The sequence below is a fragment of the Calonectris borealis genome, chromosome 14 (genome assembly GCF_964195595.1).
Source record: "Calonectris borealis chromosome 14, bCalBor7.hap1.2, whole genome shotgun sequence".
Lineage (NCBI taxonomy): Eukaryota > Metazoa > Chordata > Aves > Procellariiformes > Procellariidae > Calonectris > Calonectris borealis.
In genome coordinates this window covers 3121219-3136206 of record NC_134325.1, presented here as the reverse complement: position 1 = coordinate 3136206, position 14988 = coordinate 3121219, and the positions used below count along the sequence as shown (strand labels likewise).

Below are 14988 nucleotides of genomic sequence, written 5' to 3'. Positions count from 1 at the left end.
AACATGATGAACCTGCGTGTTAAAGTGGCCTTGTTAACCATGGGCAAACAATCCGTTAGATAATGGAGCAGCATGATTGAGATTTGTGCATATTTTCACCTGACAAAGCAAAAGGTGTTTTATCAAATCTTTCTCATAGAAATCAAAGTTTCGAGGTAACTGGAGGCAGAAGACTTATTAGCCATATAATAACTATCAAGATAGTCATACCTACTTGACAAAAAAGCAGATGAGTGACAAGGAAACGTTCCAGAGGCAGTGAATGACCAGTTAATGGCCACATAAAGAACCCCTGAATGCCATCATCAAGGACAGCAGTCCTGGACAAAGGCAAGATCATCAACATCTGCCAAAACTGAACATGCTCCAGCCCCAGCAGTGACATGGAGTGAAGAGCCCACTGTCCCAAGGCAAACTAGGAAAACTGGACACTAATGAGACAGTAGTGTGTGATTTAATGTTTGTTCCAGCAGACAACTTGGACAGTTCTCATCTGACAACCGGTTTCGTTAACGGGATGCTGGGAGGACCTCATCCGACTGGGGAGATGCACTGAAGTTTTCCTGTCTGAGGACTAGGGCTCAGTGGCAAGTAACAGCAAGTAAAGCAAGCAGTGCTTGTTTGATGCTATGAAACAAGAAACTTCCCCACTCAAGTTGAGCGCGTGTCCTTCTACTGTGCGTGGTTTTTCAGCGGCCATGGTTGTTTTTCAGTCCTGGCGACTGCTCCTGGCTGACTGCTGAACAGATACATGGTGTAGAAGCTGAGGGTGCTGCTGCCCGTGCCTGCCCCACCGTTTGTGCGCTGGCTGATATCATTCATACATGTTCAGTCGATAGCAGGCATCCTGCTGACATGTGCCTTTTGTACCTAAAAATTTAAATTCTTTGCTTATCCTAAAATTGTGTAGTTTTTTTAGAGAGAAGAGAACTTGGGAATGACCAAGACGCAGCATCACCTAAGCACAGGACGTCCACAAGTGTTTCTCCAGCCTGGATGCATGCTCACTACAGAACATCTCATGTTATTTCAGGAAAACAGTGCAGCTAAAGGAAATGCAAAAATGCTCCCCTTCCATGCCTCAAAGCTACCAGCCTTAGCAGACCTGCCACAGGTCCTGGCTGGAGAAGAACATACGTGAACCTTGAACCAGCCCCGCGCCCAGACCACTGAGAGGTGGTGAAAGGGAAGGGATGGCACCTTTGAAAATGTGTACAGTATTCACTGGTGGAAAGGAGTCTCCTTCTCCCCATTTCATCCTGTCTTCCCATCAGCTGGGATCCACAACAAAGACAGTTTCAGGCCTGGGTTTTTAGGGAGGATCAAGTGGGAAAATGAGGTTCCTATAAAGTGGCAAATATATCATACAGCAGTTTTGCATCTCTCTGACCCTTCTCCATCCCTCTTTCAACACAGTCCCTAGTGCCCAGTATGGATGGTTAACATAGGAGTTTGGCAGCCTGAGTATTTTTTTCGTATTGTGGCAGCACTCCTCTCACAGACCAGGGTGCCAGTGGGATCAGGCAGCGCTTGCACATTCAACCACAGGAGAATTTTATGCCCCGATGAAAATTTTCTTCTAGCTGGAACATTCCTCTGCTATCCATCTTTGGACCACTCTGAATTTGCTGAGGCAGCATCCTGGGGATAGAAGTCAGGCCAGGAGTCTGCACCAGAGTGGCAGAACCAGCATCACTGCCACTGGGAATGAGACTTCCTCTCTGCATTTGCATTTCCCATCTTTGTATTGCCAGCTTTTCAAATGCCAGAAGGAAGGGAGAGGAACATATGGGAATAGGGAAGGCTTGTTATAATTTACCTAAGAGCCCAGCAGCCCGGACAGCCTCATGCATTCATATTTGGAAAGAATTCTCTTGTGCCAAAATGAAACAAAACAAAACAAAACAAAAATCCCACTGTATGTGGTAATTACTTGGCATTAATGGAACATTGCAGAGTAAATGCATTTAATTTGGTCCCATTCCAGCTGATCTCTCTGGCTCTCCATGTCTTATATGACCGCATCAACTCCTCTCTCTGCAGGTGAACAGAGGACTCGTTACCCTTTCGTTGTTCTAAAGGCTCTAAAGCTGTAGGGGCTTTAACACATGGCTAGAAAATCAGAAGAGCAACTTCTTCAGTGACAAACACAGCAAACTCTTCTATTGCGCCCTGCATATGCTGAGAAAGAATATGAAAGAGAAATGCAGCACTGCAGAAGAAGTCAGTGTAACCCTGATCCAGGGTGACCACAGACTGCCCAGAGCTCCTCAATCAAGACAACGGGGCAAGAAGTTAGCTCCAGGAGCCTGCATACAGCAGGCGTTTGAAGGGAGAGCGTGTGAGTGAAAGGGAGCCATTAAGCAAGCCGTGACAGGGGAAGCACCCTCCGCAACGTCCCTCTTTTACAGATTACAACAAAGGCTTTACAAAATCCCTTGCAGCACAAGATGGATACATAGAGAGGTCTGAAAAAATTGTCCCATGGAAATGGGCACAGTTCTTGGAGGTGGTGCATGGAAAAGGAAAGGCACACATATGCATTAACACGCATTCCAGCTTCCCACTTACACACTGCCCACGATTGCTTTCTGGTTGCTCCCAGTGATGCTATTCAGACAGCTCTTCTAGTTCCGTTGCCTTCCTAGTCCGTCCTCCTGCTCTGAGAACATCCCCGTATCTGTACTGCAGGCAATTGCAGCATACATAAAAAAGAGAAATAAAACCCTCCCTGTCACCCAGAGTTGGCAGAAGATTTTTGGTGTGGTGACAGACTCCAGATCTTGGATTCAAAGGAGCTATGTCACCTGGCATGAGATGATGAACTAACCCATTATTTTAACGTGATTTTTGAGCTGAAATGTTCATATCAGTTTCTATGACAACTCATTGTAGGTCACAGATTTCTAACCCAAAAAACCTCCTAATTGGAGTAGTTGCAGGTCATTTGTACTAATCAAATTGTAGGCTACTTTGCAAATGCTTTTCTTACTGACCCCAAACTCCCAGAAGGGCCAGACCACAGAATAATTGTTCTGCAGTATGCCTCTTAAAAGTGCCTGATGTAATGCAAATAATTAATCAGTAATAATTAATAGTATGAGAAGCAATATTTTTAATTTTCTTGAGCAGAAAAAGCCTTTCATCTTACTTTCTCTTGCTTCTGCAAATCAGATCCGAACGTGTAACTTGTATCTACCTACAGCAGAATCTTTGTTTAGAGCCATGGTTGCTATGCTCCAATTTAGTAAGTTTTCACAGAATTCTGCAGAACAAATAAATATAGTTATAGCTAGGAAAAAGGACAACATCTATAAACGTATCAGGAGACCTGGAGAAGGGTTTGTATGCATAAAACCTTGCTTGCTTTTTAACGATTATTTCCATTGATCTATTAAAATATATTGCTCTTCCTACCAACCTTGCCTCAAAACGTATATTCATGTATTTCAAAGCCAGAACAGACTGTCAGTCTGTTCTGTCACCACTGCTGTACTTGCCAGAGAATGTTACCTGGTTATGCTTACAATAAGACTATGCCATTTCTGAGTTTCCAGTGGGTTATATAAAGAAGTAAACTTACAAAAATACATGTCCTCTGACTTTAGCTGAGCTGGTAACTTTGCCTTTGGCACTGCAGCTGCTGTACTTGATGGGTTTTCTCCGGTTCCCTATACAAGGGAAATTTGAAAGTTCCTCACTGTTTTAGAGTGAGTCTCAATCACAAATCTGAAACTCCTGGATTCAGGCAATGATTGGTGAATCTCAGCTCTCAACAGGGGAAAAAGGTACCTTCCTCACTTCTGATGATCTGAAAGAAAACTTGAAAACCTAAAGACTCGAGGACCAGGGAAAAAAAACCAACAGAAACTAACCTTATTTAATTCCACAATTTCTAGACCAGTTTCACATTTGGAGGCCTTGAGTCATGATTTCAAACTGTCCAGCTGCTGCAGTCTTAAGTGTTCGACAGACCATCCCTGCAGCACACTACAGCATGCTCCTTGTAAATAAAGCAAGGCAGAGCAGGAGTCACTAGGAAGGTGGCATTCACAGGACATGGCACCTGGCATTCTTCAGCTTTCTCTGTTTCTCGAAGACACCCCAGATTTCTCCCTAAAAGCATGCTTCCTTTACTTACAGTGCTCTGCAGCTCCTGCCTGTGGGAACATACCAGAGATTTTGGCAGTAGTGCTGTGAAATCGTGAAACGTTATTTTATAAGGAGCCTTCCCCGCCCTGCACTGACGGGAAGAACACAAGGCAAAGTCAAACAAAGCTCTTATTCATTGCCTCAGCCCTCTAAGTCACACACCCCGTGCCTACGCACGCACACACAGACACACTTCAGCGAGAGCCTTGTGCGTACTCAGGGAGGCACAGCCCCAGGCAACGAAAGGAGAAAGGGCCCTCATAATTGTCATTTATCAATATTCATGAGGAACGTGCCTTAACCCCCTCTTGTGCATGCTTGGGAAAAAACCACAAAATGAAACCCAACCAAAATAAAAATAAAATGAAATAAACATCTTGCTGCTCATTACCGCAGGGGATTTCCTCTCAATGTCACCACTGCCCTGTGCAGTAATTGGCATTATCTGTTATTTCTGAAGCCATAATAAGGTTTGCCACGGGGCATTTTCTGTAATCATATTTTTATTTGTCAGCTTGTGAGATACAGACACCAAACATGAGCTTGACCAAAGCAAAAACCCAACACGCACGGAACGCGCACGCCGCCAATCCCGGCTCTCGCCGGTGATGTCACAGCCAGCCAATGAGCGCCCCCCCCCTCGCCCCGCTCCCGCCCCCCTTGGCGCTGCAGCATTCCCTGCCCCAGATAAAAGAGACTCTTCCCAAGGGAAGCGAGGATTTGCGACCTGCGCCCGCAGGTGCTCCTACATTTCCGACAGAAAATACAGCCTGCGCCGAACCGGCCGAGAGCTCTCCCCCGGTACGGAGGCAGGACGTTCAAAAGGGACCACTGATCTGGGGCGCCGGCTGAGGCGTCTTAAAGGCCCTGAATTTCGGAGAGCAGATACCCAGCGTTAGGTGAATGGCAGCTTAGGAAAAAACCATCACTTATGTCCAATGAAAACTTTCTAGGCTTACACTGATGCCCAAGGAACCCCAGGTTCCTCTGCCATTTCTTGCGCCGCTGCTGAGCACGTCTGCTCCGGGCGCTGCAGCACGGTGCAGAGCCCTTGGAGTAGCACAGCGGAAGAGCTGGAAGCAGAAGCACTAATGCTGCATCACTGAGCTAACCGCTCTGCTTGCCAGCTCAGGCAAAGCAGCAAGGTAACGCAGATACGCTGTTTGCAGGATCCCATGTAATACCGCTCTGCACGGTGCCGTCTGTTCGCACCCACGGCTGCCTGTGGGTCCCTAGCATGTACACAGAAAAGTCCTTGGAGAACCCTACAGTGGGTTACCTACAAGCTTTTCCCCGTGGCCAACCTGTAGCACAAACCCCTGTAAGTGACTGCACCTCGGCGTGAGGTACATCAAATCTTCCCCCACTGTTTCCATTAAATAAAATAAGAACAGAAAGCTCATACCTTCTTAAAACAACACACAGACTCAAGCTCCAAGCCTATTCTGCTTCCTTGTCTGAGCCGCTTGTTTGAAAACACTTCTCAGACACGGTGATCTCTCCACACAGTAGCAGCAGAAGCCTTTTACTGATGGGAGGATTGGGTAATCCTTTCTGATTCTTTGATCCGGGAATCCTGGTGCATCAATACATTTTGAGCAGTGAAAGCTGAATGTGGTTACATACTGCTGTGAAAGTGAGCCACAGATATTTCACAGTGTTTTGGGAGGTACAGGAAGAAGATGGGACAATGATATGGGGCTGGGGACACCAGGCTATCAATCTATTCTGCCAGTAGGTTAGAGGCACCCACGTTTAGTCATTAACCAAAGCAGAAGCCTTCATTTTTCAACGTGGTCATAACTGGATAACCTGGCTGATGAGACGATTTGTCATTTCACTGCCCCACGACAGGACAAGGTCAGGCTTCATTGCTTAGGAAAGCACATTAACTTTTACACTCACACGACGCACACACACATATTTATGCATACTCTGATTTTCAAAAAGGGTCTGATGATAACTGTCCAGAATACAATGCAGAGTCTAATATAACACAGACCACACAAATCTCAGAGTGACCTGGAGGGAGGGAGAGCTTATGATTTACTGCTAACTTATTCAGCACTAGATGCTAGTCGAGTGGGAGTTGGCAAGGAGACAGGGGGATTTACTTCCAAACAAGACTACTGCCCACAATCCAATATGTTTAACAGAGGAAAACGGATTCCTCAAGAGAGACATGCACTCTGCCTTGGAAATTCCACATATTGTTAAACCTGCAGAGGTTTAACCGGTCTGTCTGACAGCCTCACGATCCTCACTTAGTTTATTAAAGTCTGCCATATCAAGAGGTATCCATCACAAGCCCAAAAGGCCAGCATGTATGTGTATATATGCATGCTTTCATAGAAACTTCTATCCCCACGGAGATTCATATTTCTCTGCAATATTCACGTGGAAGAGTAAATAATTTCTCTTCAGTTGTACTTCAACATTTTTGAGTCTTCTTGGATTCGGTCTCTAAGTGTTAAGCCAAGTAGGGAACAGAAACATGTAGGTGTGCAATCCACCAGTGGTTACACTGCCCAGTGTACATAAAAAATAACAGCTGTTATAACAACCTACATTATGCTGATTATAAGAAGGTCATGATCACTCAACCCAGTTGATTAGCAGGGAGTAAAAATTGTGGAATTTGCAGAATAAAACTTGTCAGAGGTCTCTGCCAGCAGAGGAAACTTAGATCCTCTAGAGCACGCAACCTCCCCTCTCCTCCTCTGGGAATTTCTCTGACTATTGTAACCCTGCCTGTGCCAGGTAGGCATTGTCCTCAGGACCTTCTCACCCAGATCCACCACCTTTGAACTGCCTCTTCTGCTAACAGTATACTCTTCTTAATATATCCTCAAGAAAGGCTCTTATTTCCCTTTCCATCTATTAGAAATATTCTCTCTTTCAGATTAATATTTCCTGTTGAAATGAATCAGAGATGTAGATGCTCTTCTTGCTGGAAGAGCAAGTTAAATATTTAGGCATCCATTTTTGCTATGGCCACTTATGCTGTGGAAGTCTGGTTTGTGAGTTCTCAGCACAAAACTGGGGGTACAGAAAGTCGCTGTACGGTTACTGAGAAGTAACCACACAGTGATTATGCAAATCCAACTACTGCAGTATCTATCAGTGGCCCTCGGCCTCCTGGAGGGGGGGATCTACGGCTGTGGCTACGGAGAAGCAGCCAAGCAGACGTAATGTAAATGGTCTCCCCCAGTCAATCTAACTACAAGGAGCTGCATTTCTGAGAAATAAGGAGGCAGTTATGGTCAGCAGCTATATAGAAACTCTGTGCTCAGACTGATTATAACGACTTGATTTCAGTATAACTTAAATTACCTAAACTTGCTGAAGACGAAGGAGAAACTGGTCTAATTTAAAACACCACCTGAAAGCACAGGTTAAACCACACTTGATGGTTAAATCATACGATGGAGTTGCTGAGTATCAATAGCAGTCAGATCAAGGAAATTCTTCCCTACTGGAAAGGAAATTAAAGGCAACTGTGACTCAAATGCCGAGAAGGGACTCAGTGAAAGTTGCCAAAAGCCAGCAGGCTTCCAAAAACTGAAGGAAGCCATAAAATGACTTTGCTGTATTTATAATTGTCCCAAGTTTCTTCAGGGATTCATTTTGATATAGTGTATGTAATTCTCAGTCATTAGCAAGTGCCCCAAGAATGATGGAAATTAAACTGCTTTTCCTTGGTGGTTTTCATTTTCCTGGTTAAAGCACTCCCGGTGAATGAATTCTCCTCTAGTGAGAAATGACGGACAATCTTCTCCATGAAAATTCTGTCTGTGACTGGCGCACTGTCTCACAGACGGCCAAGAATTAAAAAACACATCAGCACTTTACACGATGCTTTTAGAGCTTTACAACATCAGTTACTTAATAGTAAGTAAAAGTATCAAGAAATAAGATCCCTTTATTCTGTGCTTTTATGTAACAGGTAACTCCCGTTGGAAATGGCTGTACTCACCATATTGAATGACTATGGCAGAAGTCTAAAGCAGAGATGATTTGTCGGAAGAATTTCCTGGCTTCTTTTGGTGTCAATCTTCCCTTTTTTACAAGATAGTCGAAGAGCTCCCCACCTGACACGTGTTCTAGCACCAAATACCTAGAAAATAACAAAGCCAGGATTTTGTAAGCACATTATCATACCAACCCCCTCACACACACATGGTTATATACAAACACCTCTATTTGCACGCAGTCAAGGAGAACTGGAAAGAACAGTGGAAGGGAATCAGAATTTTAAAATCAGGAGTGATTAACATTTTTAACAGGGGTTCTGCAAACTTCAGACATGCCACTGTTGGATTCAGTGTTCAATGTAATAGTGAGAGATAATCCAGATGCCAAAAATGACTCAAAAGACCAGGAGGGGAAGAAGAGAATAAAGCTCCTGTGGAGCGAGACTGCATACTAGGAAGCCTCAGGTCCCTTAACCAAGCTGACAGTTCCTTTATAAAACAGCTGTGGCAAAGCTGCACTCACATACTGTTCTGTCTTGGACACCTGAGAAACAGACAGATGTCAACAAACTAGAGGCAATTAAAAAAAAAGGTGAATAGTTTAAATTATGAAAAAAGATAAAAAGAACTACATGTGTGCAGCCTATGTAAGGGCTTCAGCTTTTGCTGCTGAACAGCAGTGATTTGTTGGAGTAGCTGCCCTCCCTTGCAACTCACATGTGAAAAATGTGACACTGACTGAATAAATGTGGCAAAACGGGGATCTAGGAGCAAGAGAGGAAATCCCAGACCTCACATAGCACTCCTGGCATCATAGAGAGAAGAGTGAAATCTTCTGGAAGGAAAGGACTTGCCATGGATGGACCGTCTTGTTGTTGTAAGCAGGGGTAATGAAAGGCAGCCAAGCAGAGGAAAACTTAGTATAAATCTCTGGAAATGTTGCCTAATAGTGGGAATGAAATAGTTTCCCCAGAGAAGTGGCAGGAACACTGTCAACTGAACCATTTAAAAATAAACAAGATATAATATGGACTAAGCAATAGACTTCTATTGGCAAGAGGATTGCTTGAAACCTCCATGGACTTTTTCCATCTCTGTTGTGATTTTTTGCTCTACTGTCTCCTTGCTTAACACAGAATGAAGAAATTATGCAGTGAGATTATTTATTCAGAATCTGAAATGACAAATATAAACAACAAAATATTATTATTTTTACTAAAAAATCACTTTTGTTCTTTGGCTCTGTTAGCTGGTTCAAACCCCGTAAGAGAGGCAGAAACCCGTACTCCTCCCTTACTGCCTAACTCCTTTGAAGTGAGTTTCAGGGTTGCGCAGCACCGCATGTGATTGAAAGGGGGTTGCTGTAAAGCAACAATGCAAGGGTGAACAGGGCATTCCAACCTTTGGCAGTTTGTCTGAGAGACATCACCAGAAAACTTGCAAACAAGAATTAGGTATTTTTCCAAATTTTGAGTGTACTTCTCCGTCCCCTCCTCCCACCAGCACAGCAGACCAGGCTGAACTGTACGTGCAGTATGATCCCTATCTCTCAATGCTTTGCTTTAGGGCAAGCTAGTTTTATTACCAGTATTAATCCAACTCCTCAAATTTGAGTGGACAATGAAAAGAATTAATCCAGGATACTGTCTTTTCTGTACTTCAAGCAGCATAATCTCAGAGGAAATTTCTAAATTTGAAATGGAAAGAGGAGAAGATTATTGTAAATTTGAGGGCTTAATTATTCCTGTTTTCAATGTTTCCAAAAAGATGGAACAGTAGAAGGAGTAAAAGCTGTTCTGAGGAAAATAAAATTGGCTTAATGATAATGGCATTAGCCTTGAAGCTGCAAAAGTGGGACCTGAGCTCCTCGTCCATCATCCTGTGTGACTTCCATGTGTCGGCTCCCAGCCAGCACAAGGAGAAAGCATTTCCCTGCCTTACAGAAATGCAGCAGAGAATGCAGTAAGAGATGGACATTAATACTGTCTTGCCTCCTAAGTAAATAGTACAAAAGCACAAAAAAGTGGACAACAAAATGAAATTCTAAACTTTATGGAATTAAAATGGTATTTTCTGCAATTTTTATCAAAATAGAAAAACAATTACAAGAAATACGGTAATATTGACCTTTTTTCCATTAAAATAAGTAAAAAAGAGAAAAATCTTGACTTGAAAATCACATTTGGAATATGTGCGTTATCTTCTCTCCAAGAAGAGATGAGTAGTTACCAGACTGTCTACTGAGTACGCCTTGGTAATATGGAGATCACCGTTTATCTGCATGATATTTTTTGAGCAAGACATTGAACCGCTCAGAAGAATGCCGATATGCAGTAGCCATGGGCACTGGGGTGTCCACATTTTCAAGTCCCAATCCTCGCATTCCAAGCCTTGGCTAACAGACACTCTGGTAAGAGGGTTTGCTATATAATTCATTCTCCCTCTCATACTAGAGACAGATCTGGCTAACTATCCCATATGGCAGACCCAAGCCTGGCACAGAATCAGTCCTAAAATTCTCCTTGACAGCTCCCTCTCTCACTGTGCCCAGCAGAAGCTGGATACAGCAGTGCATCTTGTCCCCCAAATTCAAATTGCTAGCTGCTTTCTTTTCCTGGGAGGTATTTTACGAAGATGATCGCAGTTACAGGCATACAGAACACCCTCCACACTGGTTTCAAATGCACAGTTTCGGAAAATTACAGACCCAGCATTTCTGTCACCCACAGCAGGAACTGCAAAGCAATTTATTTTCATCAACTTCATCTTATTAAAAACACTCAACAAAAATGCACTGACACGTTGTATGAAAAATAAAACAAATTGAAAGACAGGGAGCATTTACAAGGTTATCCATTTTTGCTTGCCACCTAGAAGCACCAGATACAATAATGGAAATGAACAGGGGAGAACATTTGAAAAAGATTTGTGCCTATGACAAGTCAAGGGACACAGAGAAGCACAGCGACAATGTATTCTGATCTGACAAAGCCCCCGACGTGACAGGAGTGAGAAGGACGACAAACACATTCCCCAGTGGTCAAGTGCAAGAAATAAACGCTGCAGGGATCATTCCACAAGTACTACGTGGTTATGTTGCGGCTAGGATTTCTGAGTTCGGATTTGCAGCTGGTCACCCGCCAACCCTATTCCCTCCAGTACGATGCGTTTTTTTTTAGGATAGCCCCCAACTAGGAGATTTTCGATTAAACAAGGGCATAATTCAGCACCTGCCTCCATCTCTGTGCAAGCCAATGTTTTGCTGGCGCATTACATGGCACAGCAGTAGTACACGTTATTTCCAAACAGACCAACAAGAGGGGTTTAAACATTTCCAAGTGTTGCACCGGTTCTAACTATCAACTGTACGGCTTACACAATCCCCACTAAATGCTGTATATCTGTATCTGTCCATCTATCTGTGTATGTGTGAGTGTGTCTGAGTGACTCCATCAAAGAAGAGAATACACACTCTGAAAAGCCAAACAGAAAAAGCAAAGAGAAGAAAGAACATTATTCCAGAGGCTGGAAAATAAGGCGTACAGACACTACATCTTTCCTGCATCTGTGGCACAGGAGAGAATCCAGATCTCCTGAGTCCACATCAGTGTCTAAAATCCTTCACTTTAGCAAAGTGCTATAGGATTGGAAGTATGCCAATGCCAACTCTTGGAGGATCTCGGAGAAGGTAAATAACACATAGCCTGTAGGGGAAAAAACACTAAGAAGTATTTTCCTGAGTTTCCCCTTTCCTTTTATCTTTCCCAAATATGACAGGTTCTCATCTCACTGTAGTACTACTTTTCCCATTTACTCTAAGCAAGCGAGCGAATTCTAAAAATCCCAGAAGATTAACCAGAACTAGTCTCCCATTACATTTGGAGATGAAAGTTACTTACTGGTGAATTAAGCTTTTTTTTAAATCCTGTCTACGTAAGATTGACAGCTTCAGTCTTCCCACTGTAAAAACGTAGGAAACCCTGGCCTGTAATAGCCATTGCAAGGAGGTTCAAGGAAAGGAAAGACCCAGCCTCTAGCTGGCAGCATGCACACTACCTGCTGTGATAATACAGAGAGGAGCTATATTAGGACAAAAGACTCTGTAAGAGCACTTAGCTCTCACATCTTGGATGCTCTGGACACACACCAGCTCTTCTAATCCTTGCATTTCACGAGAGAAGCATTACAAGTATTAACCTCCTGTTCTTTACTGATAGGGAACTGCGAAGCAAAGTGACTTGCCCAGGGTTACAGTCACCAGAATCAGAGCTGGGATTAGCACCCGTGGTCCCTTGTGCCTTCTACTCCATGCTGTCCCCACCACCAATTTCCTCTCTGCTTGCTAGGACACTGGAAAAGCAAGAAAACATCAGGCTTCTGCAACTCAATACGAAACCAAGTGCATGTGGTGTTAAAAATAAATTCTCGATTACTTGTTTTCCTCACTGGATATATTGTTTAAGAGGTTGCAAAAATTTTCACAAGCCACAGCTTGCTTTCATAAAGACACCAAGGTCCATGTCTTGCATGATATCTCATGTCCCTGCTACAAGCCAAGACACGAAACAAAAAATCTCTGGTAAAGTTTCAGAGCTTGAAGGAGACAAGACTTTGGTCTTTAAAGATAAAGAAGCCGAATGCTTAATACAAGAATAATTTCATCTATTGGGCTGGAGCAGAGAGATTGCATGCAGCAGCATTTTATCTCTTCCCTTTGCCATTTTTCTATCTGCATCCCATCATCACCATGTCCCCAATAAAAGCTAGTAAGTTCCTAACCACAAAAGGCCCACTACGTATCGTATCGGAGACCTGCATGCAGCTTATAAAAGCAAGCTCAGAATAATCCTAGGCTCTTTTCTTTCTTTCTTTTTGGTTCATTTTATTTACTCTTTCAGGAACCAAAACAGTAAAGAAGTAATAACAAAAACTAAACAGTATAGCAAAGGAGGGAGGATTTCTGCATGTGAAAGAGATGGAGTAGCCAGGATGAATATGGAGAAATATGGTCTTAAACTACCCCTGTGCCCCTCAGATTCTGGCTATACCAGGAACCAGCACAGACTCCAAGCTCTCTAATTCACAGTAGCCTCCCCATGGTTGACTGTGGCTTGTTCTGTAGCTTAGACTGGAAATCTGACAAAAAAGCACTGTGCCTCTCCTCCTCATTACCCCAACTTGCCTGTATTCTGGGAATCACAAGATATGACAGCCCACCAGTTTCACATCATTCCTGCATCCTTCAAGTCATTTTAGTCTTTTCCAAATTCTGCACATCAGTAGGACTCCTATAAACACAGAGGATGGTCCATTTTCCCCTGGGAACGATCAATAAATAAATAAATAAATAAATCAATAAAGGCTTTCTTCAGTACAACTTGGTTGTATTGGTATCTTTTGGATGTTTTCTTTATTATACCCCTAAGATACTGGTTTTCCTATCCACCCACATGGCTAAAATTTCATGTCTAATTTTAGTTAAATATCTTGGATCTACATTAATTCATCATCATCTCTTTCACTTTGATAAATATATTCTTGCCCCACTGCTGGCGATTCAAACCAGATACCAGACCATCACTGCAATATCATTTTCTCAGCCTTCCACTTTGACCACTCCTTCCATGCCTCCATTGTCTCCTTTTTTTATACTAATCTGACATGAACTATCTGCCTTCCCTTCTAGATACCTTGTAGCCTCTTCTTTAATCAACCTAGTATTTCTTCCTTGGCTTTTGAGGTCGACTTCTGTCTCTGACCCGCCTCCAAAGCCAGGTTCCACCATCTACTTGTTAAATACCCAGGCAAACCATTCTGTGCTCTCACAACACCCCCCTACACTTGGAAGAGCATGATTGTTAATGAGAGAGCTACCTCATCATTTTTCTTCAGCTCCTTCCTGAAGACTGTTCTTTGCTGTGATGCTTGACGACAGCTTGGACTTCCCCATCACAGGGTTTCCAACAGTTGCTTTGTGTTTTGGATTGTAAGCTGACTAGGGCATAGGCTCTGGTTTTGTCCCATTCTTGCCCAGTGCCAGCACAGCAAGGTCTTCTCCATGACCAGATTGCCTTTGCGCTACAATACTATGAAGATATCAGTTAAAACAGCAACAAAGACGCTTTTGGTGATGATTTCTCCTTCCCATCTGGTGGGCTATGCTACAACTTATTAAAGGGTGCCTTTGCCCAAGCGCTAGGGAACGTTGAGGAATAACTCACAGAGCTCTCGCTGAGGCAAGGCAGCTACATGCCACCTCCAGCAGGACTGTAACAAAAGAAACAGGCTGGCTCTGAGCAAGGCCTGGAAAAATGCTGTTAAAGAAAGACTAACTGGCACAGAGAACACCAGGACCATGCATTACCAGATATTTATGGCAAAATAACAAAAAACCCCAAACAAACACGCCAGTTATCATCTGTAAAGAACGAAAAGCTGTCTTTAAGTCATTAGGAAGAATGGTGTGAAATACTAAAATTCTTGCCAGATGGGATCGCCTGCAGCAGCCCATCACTATACATCCCAGTGTGGCTCTGCAGCTCCTGTTTTCTCAGCCTTATAGATGAAGACAATTTACAAGACATTCACAGCTACACAAATTAGGTCCTCTGGGGCAATACAAATGTATTTATTATTATAAAAGCGTTAAATGGATAGAGATCTTCAGATGAAAGCTCATACTGAACCACGAAGTATTTCAGGTAAGTATTATAAATACAAAAAAAAAAGAGTAACAAGAAATACTCTCTGGTGCTCTAGGAATGGTAGTTAATTCACACAGCTTCTTGTTTTGGTCAGGCAATAGAAGGTTTGTTCATCAGGGCATGCGATTAGCTGTCTGTTAGGGAACCAGTTAATAATC

The 14988-nt window shown here is 43.2% G+C and overlaps 1 protein-coding gene across 11 annotated transcripts in view; it reads right to left on the bottom strand.

The window, feature by feature from the left end:
* The window catches only part of BRSK2 (BR serine/threonine kinase 2), a 322400-nt gene that overhangs the window by 86439 nt on the left and 220973 nt on the right, over positions 1-14988 (bottom strand). For all 11 annotated transcript variants that reach the window (XM_075163003.1, XM_075162999.1, XM_075162997.1 and 8 more), the window contains exon 4: positions 8129-8269. In XM_075163003.1, the coding sequence (XP_075019104.1) occupies positions 8129-8269 (141 nt within the window). The remainder of the gene's footprint in view (positions 1-8128; positions 8270-14988) is intronic.